The sequence below is a fragment of the Apus apus genome, chromosome 2 (genome assembly GCF_020740795.1).
Source record: "Apus apus isolate bApuApu2 chromosome 2, bApuApu2.pri.cur, whole genome shotgun sequence".
In the NCBI taxonomy this organism is placed as follows: Eukaryota; Metazoa; Chordata; class Aves; order Apodiformes; family Apodidae; genus Apus; species Apus apus.
The window spans coordinates 108,824,488-108,845,720 of record NC_067283.1 but is presented as its reverse complement, the minus strand read 5'-3'; the positions used below and the strand labels follow the sequence as shown (position 1 = coordinate 108,845,720).

General features: G+C 40.8%; 1 protein-coding gene across 5 annotated transcripts; it reads right to left on the bottom strand.

The window, feature by feature from the left end:
* Positions 1 to 871: 871 nt before the first annotated feature.
* IMPACT (impact RWD domain protein) lies at positions 872 to 20,791 on the bottom strand. Of its 5 annotated transcripts, none has more exons than XM_051611055.1 (13): positions 20,713 to 20,791; positions 19,744 to 19,872; positions 19,162 to 19,214; positions 18,123 to 18,185; positions 14,978 to 15,063; positions 9,574 to 9,705; positions 9,185 to 9,279; positions 8,605 to 8,678; positions 7,023 to 7,113; positions 5,827 to 5,871; positions 2,875 to 3,009; positions 1,928 to 2,045; positions 997 to 1,065 (listed from the first exon to the last, which is right to left on the bottom strand). In XM_051611055.1, exons 1-13 carry the CDS (start codon positions 20,746 to 20,748, stop codon positions 1,061 to 1,063), a joined length of 1,062 nt encoding a protein of 353 aa, XP_051467015.1. In that variant the 5' UTR covers positions 20,749 to 20,791; the 3' UTR covers positions 997 to 1,060. The 5 variants fall into 5 exon arrangements, with proteins under 5 accessions (XP_051467018.1, XP_051467019.1, XP_051467015.1 ...); XM_051611056.1 differs by having other exon boundaries at positions 1,928 to 2,006; XM_051611058.1 differs by lacking the exon at positions 1,928 to 2,045 and having other exon boundaries at positions 872 to 1,065.
* Positions 20,792 to 21,233: the final 442 nt, after the last annotated feature.

Genomic DNA, 21,233 nt, shown 5'->3' with positions numbered 1-21,233 from the left:
GCCAGGATTAAGCCAATTTTTCTTTTCACTGATTTTTTTTCCTTCAGTAAGCTTTCTTTTAACTAGCAACTGTGTGTTCTGCTAGGCTGATAAGACAGTGGAATGTTTTTCTAACTACTGAGGTTTCAAGGTTACACCTTCACTCCGCCGACTCAGACACTATGGGGAGATCTCTGACCTCCCCCCCCCCCGTGGGAGGCTGAGTTAGACAGACAGCAAAATTGGCCAAAGATATTCCATTCCATATATCTACGTAAGCTCAAAGGAAGGTCAGAGATCATAGAAGACAGCTTCCTTCTTCTTCTCGCCCTCTCTTCCGTCCATGGCCGGCGTCCGGGGAGGACTCTGCTCATCCATCACCGCCGACCCTTAGGCTCGAGCTCTCCTGACCCTCATAACTCTCTGCTTTCTCCAGCAGCAGCTCCAGGATTCCTCGGGACTCTTCCCAGTTCAGGGGAGTGCTGTGGGAGTTGCTGGGGGTGGGGGGAGGCGAGAGGCTTTTGCCCATATCTGAGTATATCTGTATATAATTGTATATATTTTCTTGTATGATTCATTAGTGTTTTAATTAAAGCTGTGTAGTTTAGTTTTCAATCCGGCCAAGTCTCTCTCTTTTTCTCTCTCTCCTTCCCTACCTGGGTGGGGGGGGGAGGGGATCGAGAGCATTGTTGTCGGACCTGAGTCAAACGGTGACAATAAGTAATCCCCACTTTGAATTAGTCAACCATCATTGGATGGGAGGGGGTGGGATGGGTAAATGGTTTCAGATGCTAAAACACCCTCAAAGCCAGGAGCTGAAATGTATAACACAGAAAACTTGTATTTAAGCTCTATTTTGTAACAGCAGAAGAATTCACAGAACAAGCTGAAATTACATCTGTAGCTTTACTGAATTCTTTTTTTAATACAAAAGGTCTTTTGTGGATAAAGCAATAGTGTCCATGTTTTCTTTGTATAAATATGTGCAAAATAATCTTTTACAGTTTTTAAAAAACACCGTTATGTTCTCTTCTTGTTGTCCTTCCTTATCTTTTTGCTCTTTCCTGCTTGTTTAGATGACTCATCCTGAAATGAAAAAGAAACATTAAAAAATTTAATCAACATTCTTATATACTGTGAGCATCCTCAGTGCCACCCATGGAAATTATTTTTCATATGAACAGTGCCTGTAGTTAACTGGGACTTTCAACAGTTATAAGGTTTATAATATTCAACTACTCAATTTATTTTTATTTTTTTTTAATCTGCTTATCTTGCTAGTTATAAACTTCTGCCTTTCAGTAATGATAAAATTACAGACATAGCTATGTCAACAGAAGTATGCATTGTAAAAATAATCTAAGCCATTTCCACACAAGGAAGGGGTTACCAGTATAGGAATACATGTAGACTACACTGCAAAACTACTTTGAGTGCGGTTGTGGTCTTATCAAGAGATACACAGTACACCAATACATTAAAATTGCTTCCCTAACTGAAACAATCCTATGCTGGGAAAAACAAAATTTTGCCAGTCTTGCTGGATCAGCATGGTATTGTACCTCTTACTCTGACTGCCAATTCTGAAAAAAACAGATTTTTCTTCAGCAGGCATTCATCACAAGCGCTCCTCAAAATAGTGAAGGACTCTGCCACTACACCTTACAGAACCTGGGACATTTTGATCTTCTCTCTTCTAACTCTTGAGTATGGGAGGGAAATGGACCCTAACAAGATGTTTGAATTCTGCTGTTCTAAAGAGAGTTAGCCAAAAGAGCATTTTTTTTAAAAGTCATATTATAGCACTAGAAAGATAATTAGCATAAGTTCCACCTGTTATTTTTCTGACGGACACTGGTAACAAAACATATATTTTAATACACAATGAAGAAACACAGTTTGATTTAAGTTGTTAAAAACAGAAAATAAGTAATTTTTGGTACTAAACCTTCACTTGAGGGTAAATGCTTAAAAATCTTGTAAGATCTTCCTTTCATTTTATGGGCAATGCATTCAAATAAGATGAACTGACAAGAAGATAAATCAGTAAGTAGATTCAAGCACCTCTGAAATGCAAAAAGCAAGTAACTGAAAAGTGCAGGGGGATAAATGGGGAAGAATACTCAGCTTTCAGCCACAGCAATCTTAGATACTTGCATATAAAAAAATGATGGTTTCATACTTTTTAAAGTATCCATTAGTAATTCTTTCCTACTGTCTTCAACTTTCTATTGTTAGCACTTAGATACTATAATGTACATAGGCACATCTAATATGCTGTTCTGAGGATGAAGTAATGTTGAAAATTAAGAATATTAGATTATTAAATGACACAAGTCCCTTAAGAAGAAAAATGCCATTTAAACTCATTTGGAACTTTGTTTTCCCAGTTGTTTAAACACCCCTGAAACATTTTCCCTTACTCTCTTCTAGAACAGTCAATTGTATTTTGCTTGAATTCTTCTAGTCTAGGCATTTGTTTTTAAATTGCATCTAACCCCTGTAATTCTGAAAACTGGTTGAGATCTAATAGAGCTTTCACTTTTTAAAATGCCTACTAGTTACAGCAGTTCCCATACTTATGTCTGCTCACACACTAGAACTGGTGGCACAAGTAAGAAGCAGCTTCCAGCATTCTGAATGTGCAGAAAGAGGCATCTCCCCTTCCCATCCTCCCCCAACCCTCACATGTGTGTTCTGCACCACGTTCCTCAATGGCTGCTACACTTCTTTGGCAGTTGTTCAGGACTCTTTGTGCTGATTCTATGCATACTATCAGTGCATCAAAGCAAACAGAGGATGACACAGGCAGTACTTCTGACTTCATCTAACAGCAACAATTTACACAAGTTCACATGAATTTAAATACCTTCATTCTAAGTGGCAGAAACTTACCACTGAATGTACATAGTGGTATTCCACAAGTACATTTCTTGCACAATTGTTTATATGTTTAAAACGATCTGGTCCTAGAAGAATGCCTCCATACCAGCGGGATACAACAACTAACACATTGTGGACATTCAAAATCTGTTAAAAAAAGAAATAAATTATGTTTTATTAAACTGCTTTTACTACTTTAAACAGAAAAACACAACTATCTTGCATTTTTAAGAATCTATAGCCAGGTCTGCATCACATATTTGTTAGCAGAGGGTAACAAATAATGACAAGTCAGCAGTTGTATTAAGTCTCTCTCCAAGCTCCTACTCAAAAGTAAATTCAAAGTGAAATTTTTCAATATATCCTTCAGAAAGACTGTAAAGCTATTGCACATGCGCTACAGTTGCTCATGCATGTATCAAAGGCTTCAGGCATTACTTAAAGGGAACATTACTGAGTTACATTATTATTCTTTGACGTAACAAATCATTATTTCCAGAGAATACTAAGCTGACTGTCTTTGCACATTTTTGGAAGTGTTAGTAGATGAGGCTAATAACAGCCAGGTGATTCATATCAATACCTAAAATGTCATGAGCTAGTACTGTTGCCACGTGCAGGACAGCACCTGGGTAATACATAAAAACCTCTGCACTTCCCAGGTTTGAGACAGAGCAGAAGATTTCTGAATTCAAAAAGGCATATATAAAGTTCACACAACATGAAATAATTGCATTAGCAATTAGGATTGAAAGGACAACCTTTATATAGCTTAAGACAAAGTAATAAGGTCAAGTAGAGAGTTAAACAGAAGTGATTAGTATTTTACTGTAATTAAAAGCAAGAAACTTGGAAGGCCTTAGCTTTATTTTTCACAAAATTTAAATGTGACTTGACTAGACTTGAAAACTAGCATTTATTTCTCCCTACAGCAATTCTGTCCTCAAGATCTCCCCATCATCAGCAAACACTAGTCACACAGGGAATGCCAGCAGACTAAGTATCAGAGAGAAGCATGTATCTTGTCAAAATAAAGATACACATTTACTGCATGGGAATCGGGAGTGACAATCACCAGTTCACATTTTTGCTCCAATTTGTCTTGCATGGTTAGTGACCGTGATCCTGAATCTGACCCTTAAACTAAGGCATCTGGAATCTCTGCTTTCTCTGAAGTCCTGTGCTGTGCAAAACTAATGCAGCCAGATGGCTTGGAGCCAGACAGAGCAAACACAGGTTTATTTGCATAAGACTGAATGAAAACACTGGTCTGCAAGATATCAGGGTGGTTTGGTGGAAGTGAAAAAAACACCTTAAGAGCTAACTATCAAGAAAGCATGTTAATGACCATTCATATCTCCATTAACCAGAAAAATAAATATATTTGACTAATTTGAGCAATAATATTAAAAGACTCTACCATGGTGAAAACACCAATTTTCTTACAATTTTAAAACTAAAACTATAAGGTAAAAAAAAAAAAAAAAAAAGTATTTGGGCAGGTTTTCTACTCTACACATTTGCCATAAAATCTATGTATAGCAACTGTGCACAGTAAACAGGATGCTAAGCACGGTTGGGAAATTTTTTAACCCTAGGTTAAAAAGAATTAATCTAAAATACAGTTTCTGGTAACCAGAAGGTGCTATCTTGACTGAAGTGCTAGGTTTATCTGACACAAGATAAGATTTCTAATGCAGAAGAACTGTTAAGTACAGCAATAATAAGTGTGTTTAAACCACATGATTTTCATGCCTCTATCAAATGTTGTAAGGGCTTGTAACAGAAAAACTACAAGACTGTGAATACCTAGAAATCAGCCCATAAAATATCTTAATCTTTTCCTATGAGTGAAAATTGCGTTTTTCTTATCACTGCAGCAGTACTCTTCCAAAGCAAAAATATTCCAAGTAACATGGACTACAGATGGAGAGAGATGATCCATATGATTTAGACACATCCACTTTTGAAAAGGGAAACATCATGTCACTTTCTAAACTGGATTTCTGTGGAATGTTAAGTGTCTAGACACTGTAAGTCTTTCAAATATATACATTACAAAACTTTCATATATACATATAGAACTTTCTAAAGCACACAATAGCATGCTGAGAAAAAGCTGGAACAAACTCAGGTACAGTAACTGCAAAGTTGTTTACCTACATTGCTTTTATTATACTAATGTTTTCACACTTACTACATATACTTGCATATATTATATAAAGCAAGTTTGCCATCCCAAGTCAGGTTTGAGTTACAAAGTTTCAAAAACTTCTAAGTGAAAAAAGCCAAAAAAGTTCCATCAATTGCATTTAAAAAAAAAAAAAAAGCAGCTTTGAAATAAATTTTTAAAAAGGCAACACATTAAGCAACAGAACTACAAGCAAGCAAAGGATGGGAAAAGAAAACCCTTGTTGTAACTTCAATCTGAAAATCAAAATTAAAAAGAATAATTAGTGTGCTGACATAGCTAAGTGACTTAAGGCACTGCATAAGATGTACCCAGCTGTTCCCTGTAGTTATGCTACTTTATTTATGGTTTTACTAGGGCTTGCATCATGCTAGTGAATCAAAATGTATCAATCTCAATTCACATTGAGTAGCAACTTTGCCAAGGGAATATTATTTCAACGCTTGAAAACTAAAATACATGCTAAGGATACAGAATAAGAAATAGCATGAAGAAACAGATTAAACAATCAAAAAAACTTAACTCCTTCACCTCCTCTACCTTTTGCATTTGAAACTCCATTCTGCTATTTCAAATAAAAGTGTTTTTATTACAAATATTTGAGGGAACTGAATGAAAGGCTTTGCATAGGTCAGCTCTTATATTCTGCCAATCAGCTTCTTCCAGCCTTCATTTTCTATATACCTTATACCACATAATAAGCAGAGGAATCAAAACTTATTTCTCCTTTAAACTATTCAAACTATTACTACTACCTACCACTTCATACTCACTTTTCCAAGTCTGTGATCCGAGACCTGGACATCCCAACTTACTACCTGCATGCAACAGATTGTGTTTTTTCTGTCATCTTTGAGAGAGTAGTAATTTATTTGGCTAAGAGCAAAGCAAGAATTAAAATGATCTTCTACAAGTTTATTTACATTGTAGTGATTTTTGTTCAATATCTTTACCAATTATCTGGATGAGGGGATTGAGTGCACCCTCAGTAAGTTTGCAGACACCACCAAATTTGGTGGAAATGTTGATTCACTTGAGGGTAACAAAGGCACTGCAGAGGGGCCTGGACAGGCTGGATCAAGGCCAACTGTATGAGGTTCAATAAGGCCAAGTGCAGAGTCCTGCATATTGGCCACAACAACCCCTGGCAACACTACAGGCCTGGGGAAGAGTGGCCAGAGAGCTGCTCAGCAGAGAGGGATTTAGGAGTGTTAACAGACAGCTGGCAGCAGTGTGCCCAGCAGCATCCTGGTCCGTATCAGGAATAGCATGGCCAGCAGGACTAGGGAAGTGATTGTGCCGCTGTACTCAGCACTGGTGAGGTTGCACCTCAAGTGCTGTGTTCAGTTCTGGGCCCTTCACTGTAAGAAGTACATTGAGGTGCTGGAGCATGTCCAGAGGAGAGCTACCAAGCTGGTGAAGGATCTACAGAACAAGTCATATGAGAAGCAGCTGAGGCAGCTGGGAACGTTTAGTTTGGAGAAGAGGCTGAGGGGACACCTCATCGCCCTCTACAACTACCTGAAAGGAGGCTGTAGGGAGGTCAGTTGTTGGCCTCTTCTCCCAAGTAAATAATGACAGGACTAGAGAAAATGGCCTGAAGTTGCAGCAGGGGAGGTTTAGATTGGATATTAGAAAGAATTTCTATACTGAAAGAGTGGTCAGACACCGGAACAGCCTGCCCAGGGAGGTGGTTGAGTCACCATCCTTGGAGGTGTTCAAGAAAAGTGTAGATGTGGCACTTCAGGGCATGCTCTAGTGGCCAAGGTTGTAGGGTTTTGTTGTTGTTTTTTGTGGGTGTTTTCTGGTGGAGTGTGTGTGGTTGTTTGTGTTTGTTAAGGGTGTGGGGTTTTTTGTGTTGATGGTTGAATTCAGTGATCTCAGAGGTCCTTTCCAACCATGACAATTCTCTACTATTCTGTAAAAATCTGTTCAAGATTTCCAGAAGTCAAAGATAAATTTCTATAACCTGCATAAGATGAAGAAGACGTCCACCTGCTGCTGTTTCCCCATCATCTTCACAATCCTGTAAGAATGTCTGCTTATCTTCACAGTATATTCTTAGAAAGAAAAAAAGTAAAATTAAATAGATTTTAAAACTTCATGATTGATGAAGTCTCAGGGATCTTTTGTATGCATGTATATCAATTCTACCTCTGTGCTAAGGCCATGTACATGAAAACAGGATGAGGCTTAAGGTAAACCACAAATCTGTACAGTAGAACAAGTTTTGAGAAGTTTTTACATAGACTTTAGCTACTTCAGGTTAACTCCAGACTTATTACCAGTATAAAGTCCCTAATGAGAAAAATCCTTACATTTTTAGCCTAATAATTACACCTAGCTGAAACCAACTCTATCAGATACAGGTTCAAATTATGGTACTCATCAATAAGTTGTAAGAACTTGGACAAAAATATTATTAATAGTTAGGTCTATATTTCAGCAGCAGTGTGAAACTATTACTGAAATTCACCTTCAGATTCTCCTTGACATCTTCCTCAGGTGGCACTCCAGGAAACTTTGTATGTATTGCTCCATATACAGGACAGCCACCCAGGTCTAATTTTCCAGAAGTAATGCTCAGAAGTCTGTATTTGCTACCAATTGATTTCATAACTTCCAAACTCAGTTAATACATGTGACACAATGACAAAGAGGCTCCTGGTACTACATGACAAATATAAAGCAGTAAGTATGTTTCCCTTTCTTTTTTCAAGTGTATTTAGTTAGCATGACTGAAAGAAGTCAGATTATTATCAGCAACCACAAAAATCCCCTCTTAACAGAAACCTTTTACTTAGGTACCTGTAACTTAATTACTAAGTAAGCTTTCACTTGCTCTCATTTCTCATTAGCATCATGCCAGGACATGCATGAATGGATGAGTGTCTATACATGCTTTTTCAGATTACTGATTCCTCCACTAATGAAAGGGGCTTCTTTTACTGTCACTTGCAGCCTTCAGAATACCTACAACACTATCTGGACTGAGACCAACCCGCTTCACTTAAGTAACATTCACAAATGTTGCCAGAGACAGATCACTGTCAAATTCATTTTAACCTGTTGCTCATTTTCCCTGAAGTTTCTTGTATTTCAGCTAAAAGATCACATGCCAGATATCTGCATCAGACTCTCTGTTTCTACTCTAATTTCAACTAAAAAAATTCAGCTGTTTCTAAATATGAGGTTGAGAAGAAAAACAATTACTTTGCTCAAGTAAAAATACATTTAGTTCAGGATGATGTAGCACTTCCATGCACACATACACTACACAAAGTATAACAACACATGCTCAAATTCACTTTTAGTCTTTTTTAATTCCTAATGCTGCCTTACTATCTTTAACATATTTGCTACTTTATGGTCTACTTTCTTGACTTCACATTCAAAATAAAGCCTAAAACCATTACCATACAAATAAGAAACCTACTCCCATCAAGATTTAATAGCAAGGAATTTCTTTGATGGATTTTACTTTTTTCATGTCCTGCACTCACATCAAACAACACTGGAAAAAACCCCAAAAATCACTACTCATCTCTCACCTGTATGCATATATGTTGTGGGTAGCACTTGCAATTTTCTTATTCTCATATAATTTTTCAAGAACTCTCTTAACCTTTAAAAAAAAAACAACAGAAATAAGTTTCCTTTTACAATGGGGATTTGATACACACTTGATAGACTCAGTAGCTTCCAAATATATTAGAATAAACATATCAGCATTCCCTGGAGACACTCAAGATCAGGCTTGATGGGGCTCTGAGCAATCTGTTCTAGTGTGAGATGTTCCTGCTTATGGTAGGGGGGTTGGACTAGATGACCCTTAGAGGTCCCTTCCAACCCAAGACATTCTGTGATTCTATGATTTCATTCAAAAGTAAAATTTCAGTGTTGTCTTAAATCTAATGCACATAATGGTAAAGAATGGCAGAAGCACTGCAGAGCTGATGTTTAGAACTATTTAACTGAAAGTGAAAGTGAGAAACTGATGACTACTCAGACATTAGCACACGAAAATGTAAAGACAGATAAACAGACATATTTGACTAATCCCAAATACTTCAGAACTATTTTGTCAAGCTCAAAGTACAGACAAAACAAGTAAAATTGATCTCTACTAACTTGTCTGGGTGTCACGACAGGAGCCAGATGTGCCTGGAAAGTACTCCTTCGATCTGTGATTGGATTTCCATGATGTATGGGTGGCAGTTCTTCATCTAATGATCACAAACAAGCGTTTACTTTTTTTTAAGGGTACTGAAACCATGTATACAGCTACATAAGTAATTAACAACTGAACTTTAAAAATGGGATTTGTTAAAGTACACAAGATGACATACAGAACCAACAATTTTTTACATTTCTTATTAATCGTTATTATAATTTGTTATGACTTAACTATTAATTGTATCATTATTAATTATACTGAAAAGTTGAGCAGAAAACCAGAATCTTAAGGTTTCCCTCTACTAAATTATTTCATCAGAATTAACAAAGGCACATTTTTTTACCTTCTTGACTTTCAGGCATAACATAATTTAACATTTTAATTGGATTTTCCTGAACAGGTTGACAGTCTAGGAGAAAACCATCTTCTTCATCATCATCATCAACTTCTTCACTGGTTTTCTTAGTATCTGGATCTATTAAAATACAAGTAGTAGAATGTATTATACATTTTTTGGTGAGAAAAGTAAGATTCAATTTCAAATTATTTTTCTCAAAAATTTCTGGCTTTTCAGTTCATATCAGTTTGTCATTAAGGACTGTGACATGCAGAATAGTAATGTTAATTACAACAAAACCCCAAAATTCTTGGTCCAGTACTAAGAATAATCTTGCTTAGGAATAGGAATACAACACTCATGTTAAGCAATCTCCAAATAGTATCTTCTGTTTCAATACCAATTAACACTATTTCTAAGAAGAATAGAAGAATACTTTTTACCATTTCCACTAAGCTTTTACAATAATAACATTAATATAAACTGAATTTAGAGACAAAAATAACAGAATCACAGAATCACAGAATCTTAGGGGTTGGAAGGGACCTCAAAAGACCATCTAGTCCAACCCCCCTGCCAGAGCAGGGTCACCTACAGCACATCACACAGGAACACGTCCAGGAGGGTTTTGAATGTCTCCAGCAAAGGAGACTCCACAACCTCTCTGGGCAGCCTGTTCCAGTGCTCTGTCACTCTCACAGTGAAAAAAGGTTTTCTTCACATTTACATGGAACCTCCTATTCTCCAGTTTGCACCCATTGCCCCTTGTACTATCACTGGACATCACTGAGAAGAGCCTGGTTCTGTCCTCCTATACCCGGCCTTTACATATTTGTAAACATTGATGAGGTCACCCCTCAGTCTCCTCCAAGCTAAAGAGACCCAGCTCCCTCAGCCTTTCCTCATAAGGGAGATGTTCCACTCCCTTCATCATCTTTGTGGCTCTGTGCTGGACTCTTTCAAGCAGTTCCCTGTCCTTCTTGAACTGAGGGGCCCAGAACTGGATACAGTATTCCAGATGTGGCCTCACCAAGGCAGAAGAGAGGGGGAGGAGAACCTCCCTTGACCTACTAACCACACCCCTCCTAATACACCCCAGGATGCCATTGGCCTTCTTGGCTACAAGAGCACATTGCTGGCTCATGGTCATCCTCCTGTCCACCAGGACCCCCAGGTCCCTTTCTCCTACACTGCTCTCCAGCAGGTCAGCCCCCAACCTGTACTGGCACATGGGGTCATTCTTCTCCAGATGCAAGACTCTACACTTGCCCTTGTGGAATTTCATCAAGTTTCTTCCTGCCCAACTCTCCAGCCTGTCCAGGTCTCACTGAATGGCAGCACAGCCTTCTGGTGTGTAAGCCACTCCTTCCAGTTTAGTGTCATCAGCAAACTTGCTGAGGGCACACTCTGTTCCCCCACCCAGGTCGTTGATGAAAATATTGAACATCACCGGTCCCAGTACTGTCCCCTGAGGGACTCCACTCGTCACAGGTCTCCAACTAGATTCTGTCCCATTGACCACAACTCTCTGACTTCTTCCTTTCAACCAGTTCATGATTCACTTCACCACCTGATCATCAAGACTACACTTCCTCAGCTTATCTACGAGGATGCTGTGGGAGACAGTGTAAAATGCTTTAATGAAATCAAGATAAACCACATCTACCGCTCTACCATCATCTACCCACCTAGTTACTTCTTCATAGAAGGCTATAAGGTTGGTCAAACATGACTTCCCCCTGGTAAAACCATGCTGACTGCTCTTAATGATTCCCTCATTCTTGATATGCCTAGAGATAGTGGCAAGAACAAGTTGTTTCATCACCTTTCCAGGGATGGAGGTGAGGCTGACCGGTCTATAGTTACCCGGGTCCTCCTCCTTGCCTTTCTTGTAGACTGGAGTGACATTTGCTGTCCTCCAGTCCTCAGGCATCTCTCCTGTTGCCCATGACTTACCAAAGATAATGGAGAGTGGCCTAGCAATGACCTCCACCAGCTCCCTCAGCACTCATGGGTGTATTCCATCCGGACCCATCGATTTATAGATGTCCAGATGGCTTAACTGATCCCTAACCCAATCCTCATCTACCAAAGCAAACTCCTCCTTCATCCTGACTTCTTCTGGGGCTATAGGGATCTGGGGCTCCTGGGGAGAGTCTGCAGCAGTAAAGACAGAGGCAAAGAAGGCATTCAGCACCTCTGCCTTCTTTATATCCTCTGTCTCCAGGGCACCCACCTCATTCAGCAGTGGGCCTATATTGCCTCTAGTGTAGTTCTATTTGCAATGTATTTGAAGAAGTCCTTTCTATTGTCTTTGACCTCCCTAGCAAAGTTTACTTCCAAGGAGGCCTTAGCTTTCCTTATTGCCTCCCTACATCCTCTGACAACAGTCCTATATTCCTCCCAAGTGGTCAGCCCCTCCTTCCATGATCCATAGATTCTTTTTCCACTTGAGTTTGCCCAGCAGTTTAACCATGTGGGCCTCCTGGCTTCCTTACTTCATTTCCTACCCATTGGGATGCTCTGATCCTGAGCTTGCAAGAAGTGGTCCTTGAATGCTGACCAACTATCTTAAGTCCCTTTACCATCTAGTACCCTGTCCCAGGAGATATCCCTTAACAATTGATTGAAGAGGCCAAAGTTGGCCCTGTGGAAGTCCAGGGTTCTGGTCCTGCTAGGTATTCTGTTCCTCCCACACAGGATCCTGCACTCCACCATCTCGTGATCACTGCAGCCAAGGCTGCCATTGACCGTCGTGGCTTCAACCAGACCCTCCTTGTTGGTGAGCCCAAGATCCAGCAGTGCTCCTTCCCTAGTTGGTTTGTTCACTATTTGTATCAAGAAGTTATCATCAGTGCACTGGAGGAACCTCCTAGACTGTGAATGGCTGGCTGTGTAGGCCTTCCAGCAAATATCTGGGTAGTAAAATTCCCCCATGAGGACCAAGGCCTGTAGTTGCGAGGCTGCTTTCAGCTGCCTGTAGAAAGCCTCATCAACCCCCTCATCCTGATAAGGAGGTCTGTAATAGACCCCCACAGCTGTACCACCGATGCCAGCCTGTCCCTTAATTCATACCCACAGACTTTCCACTTGCTCCTCATCGGCCCCTGGACAGAACTCAATACATTCTAGTTGCTCTCTCACATAAAGAGCAACTCCACCACCTCACTTTGCTGACCTATCTTTCCTAAAAAGAACACAGCCATCCATGACCATATTCCAGTCATGTGAGCTGTCTCACCATGTCCCTGTAATTGCCACCAGATCATAACCCTTAGAGTGCACACAGACCTCTAACTCCTCCTGTTTATTCCCCATGCTGCATGCATTGGTGCACAGGCATTTCAGGGAGCAAGCTGAGCATGCTGGTGGCACCCTTGGGAGGCAGGAGGCCTTCTGGTCTTCATTAATACTAGAACAATGCCCCACTAGTTCAAACCCAGCTACAACCCCCTCCCACTTCAAATCTAGCTATTTCACAAAAATTCCAGTAATTTACTGGTCCTTTGGGGAAAAATGTAGACCTGTTGCTCAATGCTACTAAATGAGGTTATAAACTTGCTATATTGGAACATCTCTCTGGGTAAGTTTCAAGCACTCTGTGATTCCCAAAATCCTATTTTCCTTCATGCATAGGACATACAAAAAGTAAAAGTCAATAGCAAAGAGTAAATATCACACACAGTTAATGTTCTGGCAACTGGATTTAGGGGGAATCAGCCACACAAGTTAATAGATCTCAGTCTAATTTCCTATTTAGAGGGCCTATGATGTGGTGATGATACAGTCTTTGCAACACAGGTATTTGCATTGAAAATGCAGAGGAGTGATACAGCATGTTCAAGAGGCTTAGAAAAATAACTATACATATTAAGTAGAAGCTACAAGGTTACTGTCAGAATACCCCAACAAACTTACAATATTGTCAGTATAACTTTCACTTCTCACTCTACACTCCTTTAATCCTGTCAATGAAAAACTACTTTTAAAATTTCTGCAATGCAGCAACAAAATGCACAGTTTCTTGAAAGACTAAAACTGGATCTTATAATGAAGAGTGTAAAATAAATATTTGTTCATCATCATTCTTTTATTGCTCATAGTACTAAGCTAACATCCACCACATAGAAAAATACTCCTATTTATGTGCCCTTGACACCAAGAAGGCCAATGGAATCCTGGAGGAGAGTGTGGCCAGTAGGTCAAGAGAGGTCATTCTCCCTCTCTACTCCGCCCTGATGAGGCCACAGCTGGAATACTGCATCCATTCCTAGGCTTCCCAGTTCAAAAAAGACAGGGAACTAATAGAGAGAGTCCAGCATAGGGCAACAAAGATGACTGGGGGATTGGAGCACCTTCTTCATGAGGAAAGGCAGAGAGAGCTGTGACTCTTCAGCCTGGAGAAGAGAAGGCTGAGGGGAGACCTTATTAATCCCCACAAGTACCTAAATGGTGGGTGCAAGGAGGATGAAGCCAGACTCTCTTCCATAGCTCCCAGTGACAGACGAGGGGCAATGGGCACAAACTAGAACACAGGAAGTTCCATTTAAATATGAGGGAAAAACTTCTTTACAGTGAGGGTGACAGAGCCCTGGAACAGGCTGCCCAGGGAGGTTGTGAAGTCCCCTTCTCTGAAAATATTCAAGACCTGCCAGGATGCAGTCCCGAGTGATGTGCTCTAGGGAATCCTGCTTTAGCAGGGGGTAGAGGCTTGGACTAGATGATCTCTAGAGGTCCCTTCCAACTCCAACAATTCCATGATCCCGTGACTTCCTTCTGCCACAAGTGCATGCAGGCATGCATGTCAGTCACGCATTCCACAGAAGTTATGCATTTTGATGCACCAAAAAAACCCCACCAAAAACCCCACCACTTTTTGATAGAACAATTGTAAATATACAAAAACTCTATCATTGAAGAGTAACAGCAGAAGAATCACTGCAATACTAGTAATCATGAACTTCTCATCCCAATATAGCAAAATGCAATTAAGAATGGAATATTTGGTCATTTGACCATGTCCCACTGAAGTCTCTCTTAAGACTAATTCCAATCCTCCAAGAGCGCATACAGCACAAGAAATTAATTACTGATATGAATTATTCCTTTGCAAAAGAGGACAGTGCATAAGGTAGCTGTGTGCAGCACACTTTCATGCAATTTATTTAATTCCTGAGAGAAATTAGGACTTTGTTCTAGTGCATGGAGGCCACCCCACTCCATTTTTTTCTCCTATTGATTTTTAAAAAGGGAAGCTATAACTGTAAAACAGTAAGCCATGACCCTGGGGACTGTTTTCTGTTATTTAGATCCAATACAAAATTGGGTATAAAGCTTTGGCTGGCAATGAAATCTTGCTTTGCAGTTGAACAGGCAGTAAACTGAAAAACCCATATATTTTCTGAAGTACCTGGATCTGACGTCTGCGCTTTTTCTATCAGAACTTCTCGTATCTTCTCCACCCATAAATAAAGTATACATTCACCAAGGTTCTGTCTGGAAATTAAAACTCACAGTGAATGGAGAATAATTCCACATGGAAAGGACACCAAATAACATACAGATTTCAGATATGCAGAAATAGAAGACTATATTCTAGTGAGATAAAGAGCTTAAGACAAGCTTGTGGAAAGCTCTGTCTCAGTAGTTCACCAGGTAAAAACATATGATATCTGCATCATTACATACTCTCTTTCTGGATTGCTTTTATTTGCCTTTTTTTTTTTTTTAACATGAGAAGCACCAATACTGGAGGAAAATAGGCAACGGACTGAAACTTTCTGGCCACTAAAGAAAGGGAAAGCAACTCTCAATCCTCAGCATTTTCAAAAGAATGCTAAGCCAGGATGTCTAGCCTTAGAGCTTGTTCTGGATCAGATTTGTCTACAAAAAGTACTCTGCTGCCAGTGGTGAGCTCCTTCAGCTGCTCCGTGGCTGCAGGGGACTCCTTCCCTTCCTGTTTTGGGAAAGCAGGTCAGTGCAGTAGACACTGTGGAGCACTGGGCTGATAGGCTACTGTTTGGGTAAGAAGCCCTTCCATAGAACAGGGAGGTAAGAATTAGGTCTAGGAGTTCTTAGTCAGGGGGCTCAGGCATGTGCTAAGGTACTGGGCGAGGATGGGATAAACACATTTTTTATATGTATATTCAGTTAAGAAATGCTGCATGACCCAGATAACCCAAAACATACTTAAAATGGTGTCCTGAAAAGTTGCCTTTGCAATTATATTTTAGTATGTTGTGAGCGGTGCGCATTTGTCTCAAAAACAAAACTAAAGATTTAGGACCTTAGGCAACTCACGATTTCTCATAAATTTTTTTCTTGCTGCCACCATCTGGGGCCTCCCATAATTACATTTTTACAAATTTACAAAGTTACATTTTTAAACCCTTATTTTGCTTAAGGCATACAGCACTACTACTGAATACAATCAGAAATTAAAACAAATGTACATATTTTAAGAAAAATATTCAAGCAAAAACAAGGTGTTTATAAACTCATAGCTCTGTCTTCAAAATCTGGGCAGACACCAGATCAATTCTACACTCTGATTTCATCCTGCTTCTCATCATACAAAGCACAACTTTCATTCATGAAAAACTGTTTTTGTTTTAATGATGGAATGAGAGAGATTAGACAATGAATAAGATTTCTCTGTTTGTGCAAGTAAACAGCGATTTCTTCAGCTATAACCCAATTTCAGTTTCTGCCTATTCAAAAATTACACTTAGTCTGAAAGATTACCTTTCTATACTGTTATTTTTCTTGTCACATGTGTCTAAGTCATGAAACAAAGCTTTTGACTGAAGTCTTACCAGAACAATAACTGGGATAACAAAAAAAAACAAACCCAAACAACCAAAACAAACAACTGACAACAAACCACAAACCAACAAAAAAGAAACGCAAACATTTCCTACATTTTCAAGAACTTTGGATGTCCCAAAACAAACTTGTGATGTATAATTCTCTGCTTTTTCCACCTCCTTAAGAAGACAACTTATTGACTGACAATATAGCTCTTACTGTTTCAGATTGCAGAACTATCAATTTAGACCATTAGAGACTAGAAACCTGGTAAAACACACTATGTAAACAATGCAGAGTACCTCTGTTCATCTGACAACTACGTAGACATTAGAGATAAAAGGTTTTCACAAACACTGTGCACACCAGTGACTACTCCAAAAGGTTTTTAAACAGGTTAAAATAAATGCATACATTACATATTACATACATATATGGCCTAAAGTATAAATGCATTCATTTCCTGCTGAACAAACAAAAACAAGAGACCAGTGAGAGTCCTGAACAGCAAGTGATACAGACAGAACAGAGCTGCAAGGGACTGATGCAACTAGCAAAGTTTAACAGCCTACAAGACTGCAGGAGGGAGAGAGGGAGGGGAGAGAGGGAAAAAGAAAAAGCTGCTTCACAACCATGCTGTTTCTCTTCATAGTCCTCATGTGGCAACTTGCACCAGTTGCTAAGGACTTTTGAAGAATCACCTAAAGCAGATCTACCTCTGGTAGAGACTCCAGCAAATCCCATGAATGTGGACAGAGTTAAGAACAATTCTCTTTCCTTTTGCTCCACTGAACAACTATGGTTAATAGGATCCTATAGAACTTTTCACTTAAAATCCTAGTGCATTTTTAACACTTCAATTTTACTTGTTTAAATTATCTGTTGGTTCATTAGATAAGAAACCCAGTTAATCAAAGTAAATGAGTAAACAGATAAAAAAAACATCATGCAAGCGAAGTGCTCTCTTCCTTATTTTATGGCATTAAAAACCATTTATTATACAAGATGTTCACATTACAGCATTTTAGGCATGACTGTGCTTCCTTCTGACATGTTTTCATTTCATTTAGTTTATATTATATTCGGGATCTGAAAGAATTGAATAAACCATATAAAATTACTGCATCAACTACTCCAATTTCACAGCAATTCAAAACCACATTAATTCGAGCACTTCTAAGCATTCCATTTATTCTCATGCATTCATTATGAGTTGTTGTTAGCTGCGCAGTGTGATAATAAACAGTCAGCTGTGATACAGATTCTAGTTAACAGATTCCACATGTGTTTAATTTGTTTTAAAACCTACTTATCCCTTAGCTATCTTTTAAGAAAAACTGTTTTGCCACTTATGCTCTAAGACAGGAATAAATGCTTTAACATCCTGCAGTTTAACATTCAAGCACAGAACCACTGCAGAAATCTCCTCCTTCATAGTACCAACTCACAAGCAATCTCACAGATTCTAAAGGGAGTCTGTTCTATTAGGAGTCAAAACGAAGCCTTCTATCCTTACAGAAAACCAGGTCTAAACAACATAAAAGAAACTTGTCAGTTTAACACAATTTGTTCTTGCAAAATAGCATCTTTAACTGTCAGATTTATGAAAGAAACTTTCTGGTTTATGGCTATTGCAGCAACCACTTCACAATCACTAGTTTATGTGGGTACCTGAAAGCATACATCAAGCAGTGCATGAAACTGAAAACACATGGTCTGCTTTTATTATATTCCAGTCTCTAACTTACACATATATTTCTTCCAAACTATTTGCTAGTTCCGTGTAATCTTGTCCTTGAAGCCAAGGGGCACTAGAATGAAAAGAAATACAATGAAAATTGTGCCCATACTCTTGATTCCAACATCTCAACAAACTTTCATTTTAAAATAAATGTGGTAAGCACCTTACAAATAAAACACGGTAAATCATTTCCACTTAACACGATTGCAGTTGTAAGCATCTTGGTAAAGGCACAATCACCCACTTCTCCTTCAAGACTCCCATCTTGGGCTGCCATTTCTTACCCTGGGTAAGAAAGCTGGACTCATTCTCCATGCATGGTAGGCCACTGTCACTCCAGAGTCACCTTACACCAGTTTACCTCTCCAATTCCTTCAGCACCATAGTACCTACTATATTTAGAATTACCTTTCAAGTTCTCTAACTGTATCCTCCTGGCCTCATGTTAAACTTTTAAGTTTGCCTGAATTTTACCAGCACTATTTTGTATTGCCTTGCCAATACTGCTGACCAAAACTCAGTGGATATGCCATGTGTGATGCCCTGCAGGTCTCTCTGTCATTCATATCAGGGACCTGGCTTACACGTCTCCATTCCCATCTTGTTTACATAACAGGAGACAAGGGGAGAGAAGGGGAGGAAAAGAGGAAGATGGCACATGCCATGGCTCCATGCCAGCAGGAGTCAGCGCTCAGATGAGAAGCGTGCCTTACAATTTGAAACAAGGACATGAGGGGTTCACCCAAGGAAGTGATAAGGCATCGCTGTCCAACACAACAGACAGCAGCCACCAGACCTCCACGGTCTAGTTGCTGTCTTGCCACAAAATAATGCTGCAAGAATTAGAATTGAGGGAAGAAAGCAAACTGTCAAAGGGATCTCCGTGAGGCTAACTCAGGAGAAAGAACAGAATATTCTGACTGGAAACATCCCCATGCCTGGTGTACTTTCGTTCAAGGAGTCATCTTAATTATACTTCAGCTTACACTGTAAGCAATTAACAGTGGTAATTCAGAAAAGAAACAAATGTTTGGAAGAAAACTTACTTTAGTTGATAAATAGGTGGCTCTGCAGTTGGATATCCTGGTGGCAAAATCACCTGAAAGAAATTCAGAAGTATTCACTGGACTACTCCACTCAGCTAGCTGAGCTTTACTGATACTCTGGTGTCCAGCACTAGTCATTGTTACAAATTTAGAAAATAGTTGGCTCTGTTGTTACAGAATTATAAGAAAACCTGGATATCTGTTTTTAGAATTCCAGTAAGTTGATCTGAATTTAATTTTGTCTCCACACGTTCCAGAACGTAAATCTAGAAGCAACTGCAGCAGATTCACTGAGGTGTCATACATAAAGTCAATGTAAAAAATATTTTAAAAATTAGTCTTTGGAGAAAAACACTGAACTTAGTTTTTCTCAGGTGTAGAACTGAAATTTGTGACTACTGAGAACATCACAAGCACACTGATGCATTACAGGAACAATCACTGAAAAGTCTATCACAGATTCCATTTCAAAAGCTCCTTAATCCATCTGAGTAAATAATGAATCCTATTTAAAAGGGTTTCATGCAGGCACAAGACGTTGCAACTGCAAGTTCTGTGCCAGACTTCTAAACATCACTGTACCTGCAGACAGAGGGTCCATTTTGGCTGATCCAAACAATCGCTAATTGTAATGCAATAGATTTTTTCATCTTCATCAACAACACACCAATCTTCACCATAGATGGACGAAAGGGCTTCAATTTCATCAACCTAGAAAAAGCATTACGCAAAAGTAAATAAACCCCAGAAAGCACACGGCCTCACGTGCCGATCACAGTTTTAAGCCTCGCTCTTCTACAGCTGATTTAAAGATGCGCCCAGATTCCCTGCGCTGGAATGCCACCCACGCTGGGGATCGAGGCCCGATTCACAGCATCACAGGATCCTAGGGGTTGGAAGCGACCTCGAAAGATCATCCAGTCCAACCCCCCTGCCAAGCAGGAACACCCAGAGCACATCACACAGGAACGTGTCCAGGCGGGTTCTGAATGTCTCCAGCGAAGGAGACTCCACAGCCTCTCTGGGCAGCCTGTCCCAGGGCTCTGTCACTCTCGTTCACAGCGCAGGTAACCTCTGCTCAGCTCTCCTGCAGACGCGACGGCTCTCCTGCGCATAATCCCGTGTCTCTCAGCGGTGGCGAGGTCAGCAGAGCCCCCGGAGCGGCTACGAGACCGCCCCGCGGCTCCCCCGCCGGGCCGGGCCGGGCCGGGCCGGGCCGGGCCGTCCCCCCGCAGCGGAAAGACCCCGAGGCCTCGGTGCCGGCTCTTACCGAGGAAGAGCGAGCGAAGCCACCCAGCACACTCCGTTAAAGGCGGGGAGCCTCCTTCCACCTCGACCCTAACCATCCCAGCTGGGACACCCGTGCGGACGCGCCTGAGCAAGAGAGGCCGGCGCTGCCGCGCTGCGCACCGCGGGCGCAGACCTCCCCGCCGGGCCGGGGCTCGCCAGGCGCTCACACGGCCCGCCCGAGGGCACGGCCGGCCGGACAGGGGCCGGCCGAGCGCAGGGCAGCCGCTCCCCGCAGCCCTCCTCACCCCCGCCGCCGCTCACTTGCTGCTGGGCCGCCGCCGCCTCCCCCGCCGCCATGGCGCCCGGAGGGCAGGCGGGGCACGGCCGCCAGCGGCCCGGCCCTCCGCGCATGCGCCGGCGGGGGAGCCTGCGCGGGAGTGGCGGGTGAAGCCGCTGCCCTTCCTTCCGCCAGCACGCAGCCGCCCCGCGCATGCGCAGTGCTGCTCTGGGACCGCCTTGTGCTTGTTAGTGTCCAGGTCAGACTTAATTGCTGTCCCGAGGGAGGGGGGCTTAGTGTGCCCCTGCGGTGGGCAGCCCAAGTACCTGGGTCATGATGCAGCGTGAAGAGCTTGCCACGAGCTCTGCTCATGTCATGCACTGCCACAGAACCGAGGTTACGCTCGTCAGGGGGTATTTATGGCTTTATGCGTTACATCCTATTTTTTAAATAACGTGTATAAGCAGTTATATTTCAGTGATAATTTTACAGACACACTCATTTTTACTTTGCATTTTTGTAACTCAATTGGCGTTCTCATAGCCACATAATTTCTAAATAAATA

What these genes read in the sequence shown, in the direction of transcription:
- IMPACT (XM_051611055.1), bottom strand. Translation starts at nt 20,748, where the DNA reads ATGGCGGCGGGGGAGGCGGCGGCGGCCCAGCAGCAA. An exon ending in TATGCCTGAAAGTCAAGAAG is followed by an intron (nt 9,280 to 9,573) that starts GTAAAAAAATGT and finishes TGTGATCATTAG; the next exon opens with ATGAAGAACTGCCACCCATA. An exon ending in GTCTTCTTCATCTTATGCAG is followed by an intron (nt 5,872 to 7,022) that starts GTTATAGAAATT and finishes TGTTGCATGCAG; the next exon opens with GTAGTAAGTTGGGATGTCCA.